General features: G+C 44.5%; 1 protein-coding gene across 1 annotated transcript in view; it reads right to left on the bottom strand.

Annotated features, from left to right (window-relative positions):
• The window catches only part of LOC126465293 (zinc finger protein 541-like), a 677,038-nt gene that overhangs the window by 244,876 nt on the left and 408,734 nt on the right, over positions 1–23,428 (bottom strand). Inside the window, exon 5 of the mRNA XM_050096299.1 lies at positions 6,033–6,145. Coding sequence (XP_049952256.1) covers positions 6,033–6,145 — 113 coding nt within the window. The remainder of the gene's footprint in view (positions 1–6,032; positions 6,146–23,428) is intronic.

Raw genomic sequence — 23,428 nt, 5'->3', positions numbered from 1 at the left:
AAAATTGTACTGAAATGCAGGAAGATCTGCAGCGAATTGACGTATGGTGCAGGGAATGGCTACTGATTCTCAATGTAGACAAGTGTAATGTGCTGCGAATACATAGAAAGAAAGATCCTTCATCATTTAGCTACAATATAGCAGGTCAGCAACTGGAAGCAGTTAATTCATAAATTATCTGGGAGTACGCATTAGGAGTGATTTAAAATGGAATGATCATATAAAGTTGATCGTCGGTAAAGCAGATGCCAGACAGATTCATTGGAAGAATCCTAAGGAAATGCAATCCGAAAACAAAGGAAGTAGGTTACAGTACGATTGTTCGCCCACTGCTTGAATACTGCTCAGCAGTGTGGGATCCGTACCAGATAGGGTTGATAGAAGAGATAGAGAAGATCCAACGAAGAGCAGCGCGCTTCGTTACAGGATCATTTAGTAATCGCGAAAGCGTTACGGAGATGATAGATAAACTCCAGGAGAGACGCTCAGTAGCTAGGTACGGGATTTTGTTGAAGTTTCGAGAACATACCTTCACCGAAGAGTCAAGCAGTATATTGCTCCCTCCTACGTATATCTCGCGAAGAGACCATGAGGATAAAATCAGAGAGATTAGAGCCCACACAGAAGCATACCGACAATCCTTCTTTCCACGAACAATACGAGACTGGAATAGAAGGGAGAACCGATAGAGGTACTCAGGGTACCCTCCGCCACACACCGTCAGGTGGCTGCGGAGTATGGATGTAGATGTAGATGTAGATGTGGATACGGCCTTTGCTGCTGAGAACCAACGTCTGCGTGAGACCGGGTCATTTAGCAGATTACCTGGACAGAGACGCCGTCGCACGGTAAGAACGCTGCAGCATGTGGAGCGGGATCCTTCAATCAACACTTGTGCAATTGCACGTAACATGGGGGCGAATCAGACGAATGTAAGAACAGTCCTTCGAGAGCAATTGTTACGTCCATTTCACTTACAGCGTGTCCACAACCTGGAACCACTTGATTATCCACCGAGAGCACAGTTTTCGCAGTGGTTCCTGGAATAGTGTGAAATGCATCCTACATTTCCATCCTCTGTGTTGTTTACCGATGAAGCAACGTTCGGGCGTGATGGAGTCTTCGACATGCACAATTCGCATGTTTGGAGTGAGGATAATCCATATGCCACAATTACTAGCGCTCATAGGTGCGGTTCTTCGTTAATATGTGGGTCAGTGTTGTTGGGAACTGTTTAATTGGGCTGCATCTGCTCCTAGGCCATTAAATTGCAGGTACTATTACAATTTTCTCGCCAGAGCATTGCCAGAATTGCTGGAAAACGTCCCGCTCCCTACAAGGCAACGCATGTGGTTCCCACATGATGGGGCGCCGGCACGTTTCAATCGTCGTGTGCGTCGATTCCTTGAACGACGGTTTCCAGAAATGTGGATTGGCAGAGGTGGCCCTGTACCATGGCCTGCTCGATCCGCAGATATGTCCCCTCTGGACTTTTTTTGTGTGGGGAAAGATGCGCAACCTTGTTTTCGCAACTCCTGTTGCATCAGAAGAGGATCTGGTGGCCCGGATAGTAGCAGCAGCAGGAACAATTCAGGATACTTCTGGGGTTTTGGCCCGTGTCAGAACATGATCCGACGGTGTAACCTTTGTTTACGTGTCAATGGAGGCATTTTTGAAAATCTACTGTAATTAAAATTGGGTTGTGTTAATGTGTTGTCTCTTGGTCATAAAAAAATGGAAAAGTGTTTGTTGGTTTAATTAATTTGCCGCCAGAGAAATCTTCCTCTACCGGTTTAAATACTCCTCATAGGAAAAAATGACATTAGGGAAAATACTTGTTTTGATGTCCCCTACAACGTCCCAGAGTTTGTTGGTTTAAATACTTTTCACCCTGTATACAAAAACTCACGAAAAGATTACGCCGCCGGTTCCTGACTCAGAAATCTCATTTCACTCTTGGTTTTTGGTAAGAAGATCTTGTTACGCCTCCTGAAAGAAGGAAACACGTTTGCCGCATGGCCTGTCTGAGGGAATGGGAATAACTGACCTGTTCAGACCGATACCGGTACTCTAGTTCCGAGTAACCGATATTTTTCGGTATATGTTTTGTCACTGTTAGAACAGATACTTTTTTTTATTTTTTGCTAACAACCGAGCAAAAAACGATGTATCAATTACCAACAGCAGCAGTGCTAAAGCTTTTCGTGTTTTTTTTTTTAAAAAGTAATTTTTATTTGTAAAATTTGCATGGGTTTGAAATATTGCGTTATCATAGGAAATGAGAAAAGCGGTCAGTGCTATTTTAATAGCAATTCCGGCACAAAACGAGCGACAAACACATGGCATAAGAGTTGGTACAGTACTGCTGAGACAATAAAAGTCCGCCGCGCGGGATTAGCCAAGCGGTCTTGGGCGCTGCAGTCATAGACTGTGCGGCTGGTTCCGGCGGAGGTTCGAGTCCTCCCTCGGGCATGGGTGTGTGTGTGTGTTTGTCCTTAGGCTAATTTAGGTTAAGTAGTGTGTAAGCTTAGGGACTGATGACTTTAGCAGTTAAATCCCATAAGATTTCACACACATGTGAACATTTTTTAACAACAGGAGTCCCTCCCTGTTGCCGGTTGTCGCAGCGTAAAGTACGGGTGTACGTGCAGCGTAAGTACTCGCAGTCGTCGTCAGACATTCGTTGTACTGAAGAATCGCACTAACCCTAGTCCAGAAATATTTTTGTGAAGTGATGTAGCAATAAAGGTCAAGGATTCATTTGCTATAAAAAATTATAGATATGTTTGCCATTTCTACGAAATAATAAAAGAGGAAGGTAATCATCGTAATAGCAATAAATTTAAAACTTACGAACACTCCATTCATAGCATACAATAAAAAAAGAAAGTAGCTGATCTACCACTTTTGTCAATATAATTGGCTTTATCTGCTTGTAGTGCATGAAAACGGACAAATTAACACGAAAAATAGTCCTTCAACCTTACTTTTCGCCGGCCGGTGTGGCGCTGCAGTCTGGAACCGCGGGACCGCTACGGTCGTAGATTCGAATCCTGCCTCGAGCATGGATGTGTGTGATGTCCTTAGGTTAGTTAGGTTTAAGCGGTTATAAGTTTTACGGGACTGATGACCTCAGATGTTAAGTCCTATAGTGCTCAGAGCCACTTGAACCACTTGAACCTTACTTTTCACCTTTTTAGCATAGATTATGGTTCAATGGCTCTGAGCACTATGGGACTTAACTTCTGTGGTTATCAGACCACTAGAACTTAGAACTACTTAAACCTAACTAACCTAAGGACATCACACACATCCATGCCCGAGGCAGGATTCGAACCTGGGACCGTAGCGGTCGCGCGGTTCCAGACTGAAACGCCTAGAACCGCTCGTCCACGCCGGCCGGCGCATAGATTATTCCTTATGCCCAAATACTGGTATGGTCTCAGATTACAACATGATTTCTGAGCACAGTTCAAAAAACTGGAATCAATAGTAGAATACTGCACGACCGCTCCTTGTGTATGTTCACCTCCACTCCTGTGCACACAGTTGGTGCAGTGGGTACTTTATATCTTTTTTATGAGTTTGACAAGCCAAAGCTGTGTAGTTTCCCGTGAGTGGAAAGTGTTCCTATTGCATTGATGGCATGTGTGCATGCTAATAAGAGTTTTCCGACGGTACTTATTCTCACTGATACATGGGTTTGTACATAGTGATAAATTCTCGTAGTAAAGGCTTTCCTTTTGGTACGTTGTAGATCCAATGATGGTAGCAAGACACTAACGAAACCAGTCATTGTAAAAAAATAAATATACCAATAATCTTGATTGCAGCAGACCTTCCTGTTCACCTTGTAGACACACTGGACTATCGAATTGGCCGACTTCATTCGCGGCGTGGTCGCGGATACGTCCAAACACTACTTCCATCCTATCATTTCTCTAAGTCGTCCTATCTTATTATGTCGATTCCGTGCAACTCACGGGCACATAAGGCTACACGTCTTCACTTCCATGCTTATATTAGCGGTGGAGGGCCATATAAACCCCAGGTACCAGTTCTTCACCCTGAACGGCGCTTTGAAACGATTAATGTGCTCCGTTAACGGGGTGACTAATACACTGCTCAAAAGAATTAGGGGAACACGTGTTATCAGCGTCCGGTATGTTAAATCTATTGCGATACACGCGGTACCTGTGGTCTCGTCGCGTAGCCTGAGACCTTAGCTTTCAAAATATGCAACGGCTAAAGTCATTCGCCATCTGTCGGTTCTCGTTCTGCGTTCCAGTATCAGGTAACCCCTCAGAAGGAAGTGAGTACCGGTGTCCCAGTGTTCGCTAGTGAGGTACAGAGGCTGCAGTTGTTATTCGTGGACGTTTTATTCAACCAAGCACAGTGTGTTTGATCCGAGCAGGATGGACTTTCCGTTGTATTGCTGCAGATGCTAAAGTCTGTCGATCTGTGACCCACAGATAGTGGACACGCTACAGGGAGACGGGTCTGCCCAGGTCACCGACGCATTACAACCCCACGTAGTTACCGATGTCTAGTCATTTCTGCATTGCGGCATCGTACGCTTACCGCCAGAGCACTGCAAAACGATCTCAGAAAGGACACTGGAACCGCTGTATACGATAAGACTGTAAGGAACAGGTTACGAGGAAGGGCATTACGACCCAGTCGTCGTGTTCGAGTACCCCGCTTGACACGACATCTCACAGGTAGCTTCTAGTCCTGCCGTTCCCACGTCAACTGGCGAATTCGTCATTGGCGAAACGTGATATTTACAGTAGAGTCCAGATTTCCTTTGACGCAAGCTGATGGGCGTATTATTGTGTGAAGACGCCGTGGTGATATCTACCTGCCAAATGTTGTCCAGGAAATCAAACCGCCCAAGGTTCTGTGATGGTGTGGGGAGACACCAGTGTTGACAGCAGTACGGATCTTGTCACTGGCCACGGTCGTCTTACTGCCAAGCAGCATATCGAACTGATGCTGTTGGACTCTACCGTCGACGTGGCATATGGGAGTGGACCTGAATTTCTTCACATGCACGATAACGTCAACGTCACCAGTGATCTGGATAGTGAAATAATGTAATGGCCAACGGTGAGTCCCAATGCTTGACAGACGTTTTCTTGGTCTGTCCTGTTTCACTACGGACTCTCCAAAAACTTTTATGAATTAATGGGAACAAAAACGACAGGGTGACCTTCGTAGACTGATACCGAGCGTCCTACATAAGTAGTAGGCGGTGATAAGTGGTCACAGAGAGCGTACATGTTACTGAAGCTCTCAAAATATAATGAAAAGAACCAGGATGACGTGTTAAATTATTTTTTCTAGTTTGTTTTCGGCACGTCTCGTTATGTAAATGAACGAGGGTGCATGATGATTTGTTGTGTACTTAATTTGTGAAACAGAAAGTTAAAATTTTTTAATATACCCAGCTCCCAAAAATGCTCGATGGGGTATGGCAGACACACGAAGTTGGGTTCTCCTAATTCTTTTGAGCAGAGTATTTCAGCTGGTGAGCGTAGTTCATTACCGATGTATACTTGTGTCAACATGATCGTCTCTTTGGTTTTAATGAACTTCACCGTTTAACATATTGATGATACTTCTCTGTATGGGGCAGTATATCTGACGATGAAATAAATATTGAAACTGGTAATAGCTGTAACAGTTGTCTGCAGTTGCGACTGAAAGTAAAATTGTACAATAGGGTGCGCAAAATAAAACTGGCCCCGAAAATATATCATGCTGCTGAAGACAGGAAACCAAATGTACATCGCCGACACACAGGGCGGAACATATTTCATGAGCATTAAGACAGGTAACACTACGAACATCACCTACACACAGGGTAGAAGATACTTCATGCACCTCAAGACAGGCAACCCAGCTAGCACCATACACACCCAGAGCGGATGATGTTAGTTGGGATGCCTGTCTTAAGGCGCACGAAATATTTTCCGGATCAGTTTTATTTTTGCCCACCTTGTACAGCTGAAGCTGGACTGGACACTCACCTGGCACTGCTGCGGCCCCTGGCGGTTGGGCGACGATGCCTTGGGGCGCGCCTTCTTCACGGCCAGCTTGCTGGAGTCGGGCGTGGCCGCCTTGGCGTCCTCGGAGCTGCCCACTGCAAGCAGCACACACACAACTTCTCACAGGGTGAGCAGCGACTCGCGCGCCGCTTGCCTGCGCCTGAGGGGTGCTCGATATTGCGTCCGCGCTCATTCACACTGCACACACGCCACCAGGGGGGAGGTTGGGGAGGGGAGGAGGGGGATGGAGGTGGAGAGATTGGCTACCCGTGGCGCCAAAATCAGTTTTAGAATTTGTCTGATTTTTGAAACTACTTCTAACTGTCCTTAACCTTTCCGACTTGATGATGTACTGCAAGGAATCTCTAACGAGCCTGTTGATGATGTTTGCTTTGTGGAGCGCTCAACTGCGCGGTCATTAGTGCCCGTACAAAGTTCCAATTTTCACACAGCCCCATTTGTACACAGCCCCATTTGTACTCAGCCCCATTTGTACACAGGCCCATTTGTACACAGTCCCATTTGTACACAGTCCAACCTATCCTGCACACAGTCCAACCTGTCCTGCACACAGTCCAACCCGTTCTGCACACAGCCCAACCCGTCCTGCACACAGTTCAACCTGTCCTGCACACAGTCCAATCTGTACACAGTCCAATCTGTACACAGTCCAATATGTACATAGTCCAATCTGTACACAGTCCAATCTAGCAACTGTCACGAATGATGATGATCAAAATGAAATGATGACAACACAAACACCCAGTGTCTGGGCAGAGAAAATCCCCAGTCCTAACGAGCCTGTTGGTTATCCTAAAATTAAAAAAAAAATGTTCCGTTTTGTGGCCCTAAAAAAGTCAATCGGACCCGGCCGACCACCGTGTTATCCACTCCCAATGCCGTCATTGGGTGCGATATGGAGAGGCATGTGGTCAACTCGACGCTCCCCCTGTCATTCGGTTTCTTGACCTTGGAACAGCTACTAACCAGTCGAACAGCTCTTCAGTTGACTTCACGAGGCTTAGTGCACCCCGTACCAGTCCCTCCACCAAGGAAAAATTCTTGGCAGTATCACGTATCGATCCTGGGTCCTCCGCGCGGCCGTCAGCAATGCTGATCACACAGCAACAGGGGCGGACGCTGGATGGTATAATACAACATCAAAACAAAATATACAAGTAATACCTATTTTAACAAGCAATGTAAGCTTCCTTACCCCCAACACACGTTTGGCAGCTTTTTGTTGTTGTTGTTATCATTCTTCTGACTGGTTTGATGCGGCCCGCCACGAATTCCCCTCCTGTGCTAACCTCTTCATCTCAGAGTAGCACTTGCTACCTACGTCCTCAAATATTTGCTGCATGTATTCAGTCTCTGTCTTTCTCTACAGTTTTTGCCCTCCACAGCTCTTAGTACCATGGAAGTCAATCCCTCATGTCTTAACAGATGTCCTATCATTCTGTCCGTTCTCCTTATCAGTGGTTTCCACAAATTCCTTTCCTCTCGCCGGCCGCAGTGGCCGAGCGGTACTAGGCGCTTCAGTCCGGCACCGCACGACTGCTACGGTCCCAGGCTCGAATCCTGCCTCGGGCGTGGACGTGTGTGATGTCCTTAAGTTAGTTAGGTTTAAGTAGGACCGATGACTTCCGATGTTAAGTCCCATAGTGTTCAGAGCCATTTGCACCATTTGACCCTTTCCTCTCCGATTCTGCGGAGATCCTCCTCATTCCTTACCTTATCAGTCCACATAATTTTCAACATTCACCTGTAGCACCACATCTCGAATACTTCGATTCATCTGTTCCGGTTTTCCTACAGCCCATGTATCACTACAATGCAATTCTGCTCTCCAGACGTACATTATCAGAAATTTCTTCCTCAAATTAAGGCCGGTATTTGATATTAGTAGACTTCTCGTGGCCAGTAATGCCCTTTTTTCCATTGCTACTTTGCTTTTGATGCCCTCCTAGCTCCGTCCGTCATTGGTTATTTTACGGCCTAGGTAGCAGAATTCCTTAACTTCATCTACTTCGTGACCATCAACCCTGATGTTAAGTTTCTCGCTGTTCTCATTTCTACTACTTTACATTACCTTAATCTTTTTTCGATTTATTCTCAATCCATACTCTGTACTCATTAGGCTTTCATTCTTTTCAGCAGATCAAGTAATTCTTCTTCACTTTCGCTCAGGATAGCAATGTCATCAGCGAATCGTATCATTGATATCCTTTCACCTTCCATTTTAATTTCACTCCTGAACCTTTCTTTTATTTCCGTCATTGATTCCTCGACGTATAAATTGAACAGTAGGGGCGAAAGGCTACATCCTTGTCTTACACCCTTTTTAATACGAGCACTTCGTTCTTTGTCGTTCACTGTTATTATTCCCTCTTGGCTGTTGTACATATTGTATATGATCCGCCTCTTCCTATAGCTTACCCCTACTTTTATCAGCATTTCGAACATCTTGCACCATTTTACACTGTCGAACGCTTTTTTCTGGTCGACAAATCCTACGAACGTGTCTTGATTTTTCTTTAGTCTTGCTTCCATTATTACCCACAACGTCAGAATTGCGATTCTCATGCCTTTACCTTTCCTAAAGCCAAACTGATCGTCATCTAGCGCATCCTCAATTTTCTTTTCCATTTCTCTGTAAATTATTCTTGTCAGCGACTTGGATGCATGAGCTGTTAAGCTGACTGTGCGGTAATTCTCACACTTGTCAGCTCTTGCCGTCTTCGGAATTGAATGGATGATGCTTTTCCGAAAGTCAGATGGTATGTCGCCAGACTCATACATTCTACACACCAACGTGAATAGTCCTTTTGTTTCCACTTCCCCCAATGATTTTAGAAATTCTGATGGAATGTTATCTATCCCTACTGCTTTATTTGATCTTAAGTGCTCCAAAGCTCTGTTAAATTGTGATTCTAGTACTGGAGCCCCTATCTCATTTACGAAGCTTAAACAATTTGGCAGATTAAAAATGTGTGTCAGTACGGTATACAGACCTGGACTACCACCTCTCGATAGCTATGCTCTTACCGCCATTTTTTGTTTCGTTTTATTTAGAAATAAAACTACCAATAACTGCAGTTACAGAAAAAGCTCGCTTTATAAATATGTACATTGTAATACACTGAAATTTTAGAACTTGGTATGGGTAGTTGTCCAGGTACACTTCCTACTTGTTATGCGTCTAGCGGCTCTACTGGTGAACCTGAACTCTACCCACAAAATTTCGGATGTTGATCAGGGATATTTCTGAGTAATTTGGTACGAAGGCTGTTTTATAAGTCTGGTAAAAAGCAAGAAAATGTTTCTTTCGTAAAAAAACTTACTTTCGTTCTTGTCATAATCTCCTTTGAAGGACATATACTTGGTCCAGCGATCCTCCATTTCATCCGATCGGAAAAAGAGGTTCTATCGAATTCTGTAAAATACTCGTTGACTGTGGCTATCATTTCCTCATTTGATGAAAATTTCTTCCCATAAGCCAAAGTTTCAAATTAGGGAACAGAAAAAGTCACTTGGGCTAAGTCTGGTTAACCAATTCATAGCCTAGTTAATGCACTTTAACCACTGTTATCACTGATGTGTAGGATGGTGCATTATCATGGCGAAAGACCACTTTTTTGCATGACAACCTTCGACTTTTTCAGCCAACGCAAGTTCCAAACGCTCCAACAACGAAGCGTAATAGGCTCCAGCTACAGTTTTGCCATTTTCGAAGTAATCTACGAGCATTATTACTTGGGCATCCAAAAGTAAACAGTGACCATCACCTTAGCAGGTGACAAAATGGTCTTTGCCTTCTGCGATGCACTTTCACCAGCCTTTGTTCATTGTTTTGACTGCCGTTTTGACTCTTGTGTGTAATGATGGATCCAGGTTTCATGAACAACCACGAATCGGGGCAGTATGTCGAACGATTAAACATCGCCAGACACTGTTTTGAAATGATGCGTCGGATGCGCTTTTGTTCGACTGTGAGCAATCATGGCACTCACTACGCACACAGCTTATTCATAGCCGTGCAGGATCTTATGCTCTCACTCAGTTGAGACGCACACGGTTTCAGCGATCTCACGATATTTTATTCGACTGCCTTGCATCACCGTATCATGGATTTCATCAATGGTTTCCTTTGAATTCAACTGGACGGCCAGAAGGCGCTTCTTCAGAGCGTGTCCGGCCATGATTCAACCAAAATGTAAATGGTCTTGAGTGATTGTGCAGAGTCCGTGTGGACGTCATCCAATTTTGTTTTAATTAGTGCGGCAGACCAACCCTACAAATGAAAATTTTTAATAACAGCACGAAACTCTCATTTCTCTATTTCCAATTGCAGCCAAGATACTGACCAATTAAGACGGTTATCAATAATGAACTGTAAGCTGTACATTGTTGAAATTCTTTATACGACCCTTGGAATAATAAAGCTTACCGTCCATGAAGACGCAACAAAAATGTTCCATACTGTCATGGAAATTTATCAGACTTATTAAACCATTCTCGCGTAAGTGACCCATGGTCTCTGGTAGCTCGTTACAAACAAATAATCTAATTACAATGTATTAGGTTTGTTACCCCCATTATTTTTTTTCCGCCAAAAACCTGCTCACCAGTGAAAAAGCTTGTAATATGCGATCATCAAAACGTACAACACAAAAAACAGTTGCAAAAGTTTTGTGACATGGTTGCCATCGCCGCGGGAACAGTTGAGCATCGCGTCGTTGTTCCTCTCTTACACTGCACCTGTCCCCCCCCCCCCCCCCTCCACACACACACACACACAAAGGAAGTGAATATCGGTCAACTCTAGGTCAGTGAACCTGTTCATACTGCTGTGTAATACTGCCCACGCACGACTAACACTACTAGGAAAAAGAAATCAGAGACAGGGCCGAGCAGTACTGAAAGCGAGCGGAAGGACGAAGGGTAAGTGGGCGGTACTGTTGCCAACAGCACGTATCGTGACTGAAAAGTACAAGTTAGTTACCAAACAAGACACACTGCGATTATTGTCGACGTTTGCTCTATTGTGCAGGTATTCGCAGTGCAATACAGAGGCAAAAACAAAGGAGCGTAAGAAACCAAACGGAACTCTGTTACTCCGTAACGAGCCACCGGAGAGCATCTCTTATATCAAAAAGAGCAGGGACTTCGATCATGCGAGGTGCGGCTAGAAAAAAACCGGACTGATGCTGGAAAAAACATTTATTTACAATTATTTACAATTTCATGTTATCTCCTTCAATGTACTCTCCTCCTCGGTCTCTACACCGCTCCATACGAATTTTCCACTGTTCATAGCAATGCTGCAGATCATTTTCGGTAAGTCCATACATTACTTCCTTCGCTTCTTCTTTTACTGCTTCAACAGTCTCATATCTACTTCCTTTCAAAGCTGACTTGACTTTAGGGAAAAGAAAAAAGTCACAGGGGGCCAAATCAGGTGAGTAGGGTGGATGATCTAAGATGGGAATGTTGTGTTTTGCCAAAAACGTCTTCACTGACAACGCACTGTGAGCTGGGGCATTGTCTTGGTGAAGGATCCATGACTTTTTTCTCCACAAATCGTTCCGTTTTCTCCGTACTCGCTCACGTAGGGTAGCCAGGACGCTAATGTAGTAATGCTGATTCACTGTTTGTCCCTCAGGTACCCAATCAATGTGCACAATCCCTTTGATGTCAAAAAAAAAAAAAAACAATCATCATTGCCTTGAATTTCGATTTTGACATTCGTGCTTTTTTTTGTCGTGGAGAACCAGGAGTTTTCCAATGCATCGATTGGCGTTTAGTTTCGGGATCGTAAGTAAAAAACCACGATTCATCGCAAGTAATAACATTTTGTAAGAAGATGGGATCGCTTTCAATGTTTTCCAGGATGTCAGAACAAATCATTCTTCGGCGTTCCTTCTGTTCAATTGTGAGACACTTTGGAACCATTTTTGAACACACTTTGTTCATGTTGAAACTTTCATGAAGAATCTGCCTAACACTTTCCCTGTCAACTCCTATTAACTCAGACACTGCTCTGATTGTTAAACGGCGATCTTGTCGAACAAGTTTACCGATTTTTTCAATGTTTGCATCAGTTTTTGCTGACAATGGTCTGCCAGTGCGAGTGTCATCACTGGTGTCTTCGCGGCCATCTTTAAATCGTTTAAACCACTCAAACACTTGTGTTCGCGATAAACAAACATCGCCGTACACTTGTTGCAACATTACAAACGTTTCACTTGCAGATTTTCCTAGTTTGAAACAAAATTTGATGTTAACACGCTGTTCTTTCTGTACACTCAACATTTTCCGACGCACAGACAAAACGTCAACTACTTAAAACAGACGCAACGGGCAGACTGAGTGCAGGAGGCAGATGCGGAGCGAGAGTCACGTGACAGGCCACGCGACTTTCAACCTTATTGCATTCGTTTTATTGTTTCACCAGTACTAGTCCGGTTTTTTTCTAGCCACACCTCGTACACTACGGTTGCGCACTAGGTTTTTGATTCAAAGAGATCCTGAAAAATATTTCAGTTTCCCTGTCGGAATGGATCATAGTAATTAATACCGACATAAACTAAACAGAACTAAACTCCGCCCGAAACAGGCCATGAAGGCTCAACGGCACCGACCGGCCGCCCTGTCATCCTCTGCCCACAGGTGTCACTGGATGCAGATACGGAGAGACATGTGGTCAGCACACCGCTCTCCCGGCCGTATGCCAGTTTACGAGACCGGAGCCGCTACTTCTCAATCAAGTAGCTCCTCAGTTTGCCTCAGAAGAGCTGAGCGGACCCCGCGTGTCAACAGCGCTCGGCAGACCGGATGGTCACCCACCCCACTGCTAGCTCACCCCGACAGCGCTTAACTTCGGTAATCTGAAGGCATCCGGTGTTACCACTGCGGCAAGGCAGTTGGCCAATTACTACTGACATAGATAACAAAATTACAATCTGTGGTATAAGGAATTGAGCTGTAAGAAAGTCTTAGTGTAAAGCTTTCGGTCAGTGTTCTGAACTGTCCTTTGTTTCAGGAGAATAAAGAACAGACTCTTAAATTTCTTTTTGGTTAATGTTGTTGCCCTTACTTCATTTTAACGTTATTATTGGTGGTGAAAGCGACGTATCCTAATTGTTTACACCGCGTTTCTCTGACGATACTCCCGGTATCTCGCCACACAAACACATCTAGGATAGTATACAACTAAATGATGTCTCGCAAAGCTTTATGAGAAGCATTCATATACGAAACGTCGTTTATTCGTAGGTATTAGGTGACGTTACGAGAGGTGATAATACTTAAAAAAGGTGGTTAAAGCAAAGCAAAAAACTGTCTGTACACTGGAATTAAACGAAGTGTTCCATCTGGAATTCGTAAATTTACATACAAGGAGTTTGAAAGTGCTGATTTAAATTTTTTATTTTGAACAATTAGAGGCTATACATCAATTAATCACGTAGCGACGATAGAAATTCTGAAGTGTCTTTAGCATGAATTCATGTATTCTGTCTTCAACCTCGTATGCAACCCGCGAAATAGAGCAATGTAGCAGTGTTCGTATTACCCGATTCTATATTCTTAAATAGAGAGAGCTGCCAGTACGACGGCCTTTGTTCTTGCATAAAAGTGCGAAAACCTTTTGTTTATAATAACTACATAAACTGAATCCGAAAGGAGGAATGTCCGGTATTTTGCTTCCATACTATGAAATATAATATTGATCAACCAATCCTTTTGTGACGTTCATAAATTGGTGAGTAACAAGGAAATTCTTTACTAAAGTAATGAGAGAACTGATGTTGAACAGAATTAATCCCATTTCTAGAGTAACAAAACTCTGGAATGTTCGCGACTCAAATGATGTATCATATATATTCATTCAAAATACAGTGTTTTTAGGTAGCAATAAATGTGAAATCTACTCTTCGTACAAAATATTCTATTAAACTAGATAGTAAAGCACTACTGGGCCGGATGCTGAATCTAAATATTAATGAACTCTCTCTGGTGATAGTTCTACTTCTACGAAGTGACAGTAGGGGGCATCAGGAACGTAACAAGGAGGCTTAACGAATATCGAACACCCCTGGTCTACACTCCTCATTCACTCCTCTCTTTACACAAACCTTCACACTGCACACTACAGACACACAGCACGCATTCCTAAAGCGATAAGCACTACTCTCACGGCGGCGGGGGATATCAGGAATTCGATTACAAAAACATCCAAGCAACAATGACGCATTCAAGAAAACAAGAAACACAACAAAATAAAGTAAAAAAATAAGCAGCGCTGCTGCATGCACTAAAATAATTTATCAACTAGTAATGTGATCAGCCCAGACACAAAAAATTGACTTCTGGGAGCCAAGTGTTTGCGCTGATAACGTTTTAGATTGTTTCAGTACTACTGTCGTCGGAATGCGAGTTGAATCCATGGTAAAGTATGCTTATTAGGGTAAATAAATTTCGATTAGCTTTCATAAAATAGTATCTAAACTGAGTTTTAGCTTCCGAAAAATTTGTGTAAAAAAGAAACTTAGCGATTGGATTTGAGTTTGAGAGACACGGAAGTGTCCAGTCACATTAATGTGACCAGCTGTCAAAAGGCAGAATAACCGCCTGTTGCAGCGTGGACCACTGCGAAACGTTCAGGAAGAGTGTCAGTGAAGTTCTGGAAGATACCGACAAGGATGTGGGGCCATGCTGACTCAGCGGCGTGGCCAGTTGTGCTAGCTTTCTCAGTTGAGCATCCGTGGCGCGAACAACCCGATCGAGATAGTTTCACAGTTTCTCGATTCGATTTAAATCCGGAGAGTTCAAATGGTTCAAATGGCATTGAGCACTATAGGACTTAACTTCTAAGGTCATCAGTCCCCTACAACTTAGAACTAAAACCTAACTAACCTAAGGGTATCACACACATACATGCCGGAGGCAGGATTCGAACCTGCGACCGTAGCGGTCGCCCGGGGAGTTCGGTGGCCAGGGGAGTGCGCTAAACTCAGCCCGCCCGGCTAGCCGTGCGGTCTAACGCGCTGCTTCCCGAGCGGGAAGGCGTGCCGGTCCCCAGCACTAACCCGCCCGGCGCATTAGTGTCTACGTCCCGTGTGCCGGCCAGCCTGTGAATGGTTTTTAAGGCGGTTTTCCATCTGCCTCGGTAAATGCGGGGTGGTTCTCCTTATTCAGTTTCAGTTACACTATGTTGGCGATAGCTGCGTAGACACTGTCTCCACGTACCTGTATACCATAATTACTCTACCACGCAACATTTGGGTTTAAACTGGTCTGATATGAGACGTTCACGGGGAGGGCGAACTGCAAAATAACTCTAGGTTCGGTGTGGGGCGGCGGTGGGGTGGGTGGACTGCTCTGGTCTGTTGTGAACCACTGAGGGCTACAGCTGGACGAATCCTCTCCTTCATCGTCCCCGATTCAATACACAATACACGCTAAACTCATCTTGGTGCTCTTCGAACCATGCACGTACATTGCGAGCAGTGTGATTCACTGCATTGTCCTGCTGCTAGAAGGCATTGTCCCGAGGAAAGATAAACTGCATTTAGGGGTGGACGTGGTCCCGAGCAATAGTTGTGTTGATCCATTGTGCCTTCCAGAACGACGAGGTCAATCGGGGAAAGCAACGAAAAATATTTCCCACACCATAACCCTACCTCCTCCAGCCTGGAGCCTCCCGAAGTTAGTTTTCAGAAGTTTCACGCCCGATGGAGCATAAAACACGATTTTTCTCAAAAGGCCACTTGTCGTCACTCACTGGATGTCTAGTTGCGGTACTGGCGCGCAAATTCCAGCCTTCATTTTCTATGAACAGCAGTCCACATGGGTGCATGAACGAGGCGCCTACTGCAGAGGCCCATATGCAGCAACGTTCGCTGAACAGTCGTTGAGGAGACACTGTTGGTAGCTCCTTGGTTCATCTGGGCGATCCGTTGCTCAAAAGTTCTCCCGTACACACATCTGCAAGCATTGTTTACCCTTGGCACCTATAGTCGCTGGTACACCACAGCTGCCTTGGCGCCGGTTTTGGATAGCACCATTTTGCCATGCATGCCACACGAACAATTCACAAAGATAAATTGCTCCATTTCCGACAGCGCTGTTTTCTGCGTCCCCCCCCCCCCCCCCCCCGAACACGCTTTCTGTGCCCTCAACTGCTAATGCCGCACCTGTCCTTTGTCAGTGGTCACTGCAAACTCACGTAGAAACAGGCGGTGGTTGGTCATAATGTGACTGGACCGTTTAACTTGTCATTGCATGCGCACTAGATCATACTGATAATTACACTTTTACTGAATATTTCTATCAGCCCTCCGAGGCTCTTATTCTCTTCACATGTGACTCAGTACTTACAGAATAACCTAGTTCAAACATCATAAACAGACTCAGTGTCGTTCGCCCTGCGAACATTGCGAGTCCTTACAACTAGAGACATTTGATGATTATGAAGTCCCATACTCCTTAACAGAGCGTGGGGGAACGATGCAGGAGACTTGCACCGCCGTACTAGGCAAGGTCCTAGTGGAGGTGGTTTGCCATTGCCTTCCTCCGAACTAGAGACATACTAGAAGTAAAATAAGATGTTCCAATATCTCTACTGAAAACATCAGCTATTTGAAATGTGCGATAAGCAACGAAGTCACGAGCGTTGAAAGATTCAAGGCGGAAGTTATCTTTTAACATGACCACAACTTACAGTAGCAGCTGTAATCCACACATAAACATGTTGGGCAGTATCATTCTTTGTAAATGTCAAGTTCAGTACTTCTCCAACAAAACGCGATGGCCGGCGCAGAGTAATACTTGAGTTGATCGGCAAAAGGAGGCCAAGATAACTGCTAAGAAACAAGGGGAAAAAGAAGTACAAGAGCTGATCGACGAAATAAGGCGAAGGTGGTTGGACTGCTTTAAAACGGCTCAGTGTTGCACAGCAAATCACGAGCCGCGACTCACACTTTGAAAGTTGACGGGAATTCAAAATCTGGCAATGGCAACGGCTGTGGCACTTAATTATTACGAAGAATGATAATGCCCAGTGTGGTTGTGGGTGGATTACAGCTGCTATTGTACGTTGTGGTGATGTTAAAGATACTTACTAGAGCTAAAATAAGACTTTCAGGTATCTCGATTTGTTTATCGCCACAAGTTTTTGCAAAGTTAAATGATATTAACAAATGTTCCACTGATACACAAAGAAATTTTCGAAACAAAAACTAAATTCCGCGAACTACTACAGTTGTTGCTGAATGAGGGAATAAATAAACGAGCACACTGAAAGCAGTATGTTTCGGAGGAGTTAAGCGTCTTCATATGTACTGTAGTTGTCGTATAAACTGTAGGTAACAGTTCAATCACCCTCGTAACGTTAATTACTAATACAGCGTTGACTTCATAACGTTTATCAGATACTGTTACTGCCTGGTGTACTGCGTACAGTGCAAATAAACTGCATGATACGTCGAAATCTAGGATATAGATTGTACTCCACGAAGCACGAATCCCCGATGTACTCAGCTTTATTTGCGGACAACATTCCATCTGGAGGGGCGACTCTACCAATAAGCGAAATTGGGTTTTGTAATGTGTGAACTAAATTTAATAATGAAACTCCTCAATCGAGAAACAGAATTTCTTTGAAGGCAAACATTCCTGATAAATTAAATTAGTTTTTAGATGTTGCCGCAATACTTATACGGGACAACTTAATATTTTCTTTACAGAGAATCTAATACATTCGAAATGTCTAAAATATTTTCCGCTAGAAAGTGTCATTCGTACAGGTTAGCATGTCTTGTTTTCGTCGTAGCTTTTCTTGTGTTCATTGTGCACTCACTCGAGCAATTCAGTTGACTTCAATCTTTAGAGGCATGGAGGAAGACAGTCTGTGTTTTTGTTGTTGTAAAGATTGGTATAGAGCCCATTCATCAAGAAATTTCACACCAGCACTACGTCAGCCAAACACTAGCGTGCATCGCATGATTCGTCTCAATAGCAGAATTCCAAGCATAACACGGGATAATTTATTTTGAACCTGTATTACTTTACAAGTTAACAATGTTCCTTTTCCCTCTGACCATGGCAGAAATATTTTACAACGTAACTTTACACATAATTCGCGGATGATAACCCGAAAAGATTGAAAATCGCCGGTAGGCGAAATATCGTGGGGCTCCACAAGTTTATAGCACGACTACTCAGGCATTCTGTGGACATAACTGAGCATATATAATGTGCACAGTTAAAACAATAATAATAATATCGACTTGGACTTCTCGCGGCCACTATCGTATTAGCTGTTCGCTGGAAAAAAAACTGCGTCTTCGAAGATTCATAAGAGCCGGCCGCTGGTGGCCGAGCGGTTCTGGCGCTACAGTCTGGAACCGCGCGATCGCTACGGTCGCAGGTTCGAATCCTGCCTCGGGCATGGATGTGTGTGTTGTCCTTAGGTTAGTTAGGTTTAAGTAGTTCTAAGTTCTAGGGGACTTATGACCTCAGCAGTTGAGTCCCATAGTACTCAGAGCCATTTGAACCATTTTGAAGATTCATAAGCATTTTTTATTTTCGTCGAAAACAGTTATGAGACCATAGATGCATCTAAATCCAAGGAATTGCCTCCTAAAGTGAAGATAGGACTAGTCAAAACATTTACTACGTTTATTTTAAATAAACATAGCGTTTCCTCAGATCGCAGAACGTAATTCATTGTAGGTTCTGAATTTATCTCACAAACATTTATTTCATTCCGGTTGTTTTAAACTTTCAGTGAAAAAATTTGGAAGACAGGTGGTGATTAAGGAAATTGTGCCGTTGCGCCTTATATTTAACCCTTGAGGCAAAAAAATAAATAAGTAAGTTTCGAAAAACTGGAGTATGTAATCCAGAAAACGTTGTGTCACGTTACGGTAATACGTCCAGGAAAGTCTCATTTCATTTATGTCAGTATCAGCGAAACCATTAGTCTGCTATTTATTTTCTGTTACTACATGTGTTGCGGAGTACTGTGGCCATATTTTGGTTCTAAGCAACCTCACAATTTTTGAATTGCGCCGTCTCTGGCGTGTTGTCACGGTCCGCGCGGCTCCCCCCATCGGAGATTCGACTCCTTCTCCCTCGGGCATGGGTGTGTGTGTGTGTGTGTGTGTGTTGTCCTTAGCGTAAGTAAGTTAGATTAAGTAGTGTGTATGCTTAGGGACCGATGACCTCAGCAGTTTGGTCACATAGGAACTTACCACAAATTTCCATTTTTTCCACAATTTATGTTTTAATCTGTTGGCTTTCGGATCATGCCCATACAGCCATCTCGATAGTGGAATGTCAATTATGACGATACGAATGTGAGCACAACGCAACACGCAGTCCCTGAGGGGAGAAAGTCTCCAACAAAACCGGGGGACGAACGCGGGCCCCTTCGATTAGCAATCCGCCGCGCTGACCGCGCAGCTGCCGATGCTAACATCCATAAAAGTTTTCCATGGCATCAAAATTCCGCAACAATTTCTGATGCAGCCAAACGAAACTTTCGTGGTAAAGCAGACAATTACAATAAGAATATACACTACTGGCCATTAAAATTGCTACACCACGAAGATAACATGCTACAGACGCGAATTGTAACAGACAGGAAGAAGATGAAAATGATGCAAATGATTAGCTTTTCAGAGCATTCACACAAGGTTGGCACCGGTGACGACACCTACAACCTGCTGACATGAGGAAAGATAACAACCGATTTCTCATACACACACAGCAGTTGACAGGCGTTTCCTGGTGAAACGTTGTTGTGATACATCGTGTAAGGAGGACGAAAGCGTACCATCATTTTTCCGACTTTGATAAAGGTCGGATTGTAGCCTATCGCGATTGCGGTTTACCGTATCGCGACATTGTTACTCGCGTTGGTCGAGATCCAATGACTGTTAGCAGAATATGCAATCGGTGGCTTCAGGAGGGTAATACGGAGCGCCGTGCTGGATCCCACCGGTCTCGTGTCACTAGCAGTTGAGATGACAGGCAACTTATCCGCATGGCTGTAACGGATCGTGCAGCCACGTCTCGATCCCTGAGTCAGCAGATGGGGACGTTTGCAAGACAACAACCATCATCACGAATAGTTCAACGACGTTTGCGGCAGCATGCACTATCAGCTTGGAGACCATGGCTGCGGTTATCCTTGACGCTGCATCACAGACAGGAGCGCCTGCGATGATGTTCAAAAATGGTTCAAATGGCTCTGAGCACTATGGGGCTTAACATCTATGGTCATCAGTCCCCTAGAACTTAGAACTACTTAAACCTAACCTAAGGACATCACAAAACACCCAGTCATCACGAGGCAGAGAAAATCCCTGACCCCACAGGGAATCGAACCCGGGAACCCTGCGATGATGTACTCAACGACGAACCTGGGTGGACGAATGGCAAAACGCCATTTTTTCGGATGAATCCAGGTTCTGTTTACAGCATCATGATGGCCGCATCCGTGTTTGGCGACATCGCGGTGAACGCACATTGGAAGCATTTATTGGTCATCGCCATAATGGCGTATCACCCGGCGTGATGGTATGGGGTGCCATTGGTTACACGTCTCGGTCACCTCTTGTTCGCTTTGACGGCACTTTGAACATTTGACGTTACATTTCAGATGTGTTACGACCTGTGGCTCTACCCTTCATTCGATCCCTGCGAAACCCTACATTTCAGCAGGGATAATGCACGACAGAATGTTGCAAGTCCTGTACAGGCCTTTCTGGATACAGAAAATGATCGGCTGCTGCCCTGGCCTGCACATTCTCCAGATCTCTCACCAACTGAAAACGTCTGGTCAATGGTGGCCGAGCGACTGGCTCGTCACAATACGCCAGTCACTAATCTTGATGAACTGTGGTATCGTGTTGGAGCTGCATGGGCAGCTGTACCTGTACACGCCATCCAAGCTCTGTCTGACTCAATGCCCAGGCGTATCAATGCCGTTATTACGGCCAGAGGTGGTTGTTCTGGGTACCGATTTCTCAGGATCTATGCACCCAAATTGCGTGAAAATGTAATCACATGTCAGTTCTAGTATAATATACAGGGTGTTTCAAAAATGACCGGTATATTTGAAACGGCAATAAAAACTAAACGAGCAGCGATAGAAATACACCGTTTGTTGCAATATGCTTGGGACAACAGTACATTTTCAGGCGGACAAACTTTCGAAATTACAGTAGTTACAATTTTCAACAACAGATGGCGCTGCAAGTGATGTGAAAGATATAGAAGACAACGCAGTCTGTGGGTGCGCCATTCTGTACGTCGTCTTTCTGCTGTAAGCGTGTGCTGTTCACAACGTGCAAGTGTGCTGTAGACAACATGGTTTATTCCTTAGAACGGAGGATTTTTCTGGTGTTGGAATTCCACCGCCTAGAACACAGTGTTGTTGCAACAAGACGAAGTTTTCAACGGAGGTTTAATGTAACCAAAGGACCGAAAAGCGATACAATAAAGGATCTGTTTGAAAAATTTCAACGGACTGGGAACGTGACGGATGAACGTGCTGGAAAGGTAGGGCGACCGCGTACGGCAACCACAGAGGGCAACGCGCAGCTAGTGCAGCAGGTGATCCAACAGCGGCCTCGGGTTTCCGTTCGCCGTGTTGCAGCTGCGGTCCAAATGACGCCAACGTCCACGTATCATCTCATGCGCCAGAGTTTACACCTCTATCCATACAAAATTCAAACGCAGCAACCCCTCAGCGCCGCTACCATTGCTGCACGAGAGACATTGGCTAACGATATAGTGCACAGGATTGATGACGGCGATATGCATGTGGGCAGCATTTGGTTTACTGACGAAGCTTATTTTTACCTGGACGGCTTAGTCAATAAACAGAACTGGCGCATATGGGGAACCGAAAAGCCCCATGTTGCAGTCCCATCGTCCCTGCATACTCAAAAAGTACTCGTCTGGGCCGCCATTTCTTCCAAAGGAATCATTGGCCCATTTTTCAGATCCGAAACGATTACTGCATCACGCTATCTGGACATTCTTCGTGAATTTGTGGCGGTACAAACTGCCTTAGACGACACTGCGAACACCTCGTGGTTTATGCAAGATGGTGCCCGGCCACATCGCACGGCCGACGTCTTTAATTTCCTGAATGAATATTTCGATGATCGTGTGATTGCTTTGGGCTATCCGAAACATACAGGCGGCGGCGTGGATTGGCCTCCCTATTCGCCAGACATGAACCCCTGTGACTTCTTTCTGTGGGGACACTTGAAAGACCAGGTGTACCGCCAGAATCCAGAAACAATTGAACAGCTGAAGCAGTACATCTCATCTGCATGTGAAGCCATTCCGCCAGACACGTTGTCAAAGGTTTCGGGTAATTTCATTCAGAGACTACGCCATATTATTGCTACGCATGGTGGATATGTGGAAAATATCGTACTATAGAGTTTCCCAGACCGCAGCGCCATCTGTTGTTGAAAATTGTAACTGCTGTAATTTCGAAAGTTTGTCCGCCTGAAAATGTACTGTTGTCCCAAGCATATTGCAACAAACGGTGTATTTCTATCGCTGCTCGTTTAGTTTTTATTGCCGTTTCAAATATACCGGTCATTTTTGAAACACCCTGTATCTGTCGAATAAATACCCATTTATCATCTGCATTTCTTCTTGGTGTAGCAATTTTAATGGCCAGTAGTGTACATCCTACTGTCATCAAGCAATTTTAGAGGAAATAATGTAAAATTAGTAGTTGATTATCGCTGGCTCGGGTACAGCTTCAGTAATAAATTATTTGAATCCAAAGCACTTTCGTTTTAAGTGCCAAATTGTCATAAGTAAAAACGGTAGAGATGCGGGGCTGTTGAGTGCTACAGACGTACGTAACGCGTCCATCAAGTGGAGGAAAGGCGCGCGGTCTCGTTTGCGGAAGATGAGAAGGGCTTGTGCGGCAGGCTCGTTTCGCGTTCCGGTACTTAGGCCGTCTCTAACATTCACCATGGCTAATACCTGAAATTTCATTTTGTTCCGCAATATTCCATCAAAAAGCCATTTAAATATTCATGGCTTGCTTAACGAAGTTTCAAAGTAGCCCAGAGCTGATACTGCTGGAGTTACGTGTGTACGGACTAAGTGCCGCAGCGTTGCCCCAATGTTTTTCTCAAAGACGGACGACATTACGAAATTATTTACCGACTTTGTGCTCGCTGCGACGTTTTCCGGAGAGTCGGGCCAAATGAAATAAATTTGCGCCCCTAAATATGAAAAGAGGATGAGATTACTGCGATCTAATGACTCTTCCGGCGTCCCCACGGTTTTCAAAGGGGCGCGGCATGGGTTTATTACGGAATTAGCGGGCG

Source organism: Schistocerca serialis, chromosome 1 (assembly GCF_023864345.2).
Source record: "Schistocerca serialis cubense isolate TAMUIC-IGC-003099 chromosome 1, iqSchSeri2.2, whole genome shotgun sequence".
In the NCBI taxonomy this organism is placed as follows: domain Eukaryota; kingdom Metazoa; phylum Arthropoda; class Insecta; order Orthoptera; family Acrididae; genus Schistocerca; species Schistocerca serialis.
The sequence above is the reverse complement of the archived record's forward strand: the minus strand, read 5'-3'. Positions and strand labels throughout refer to the sequence as shown.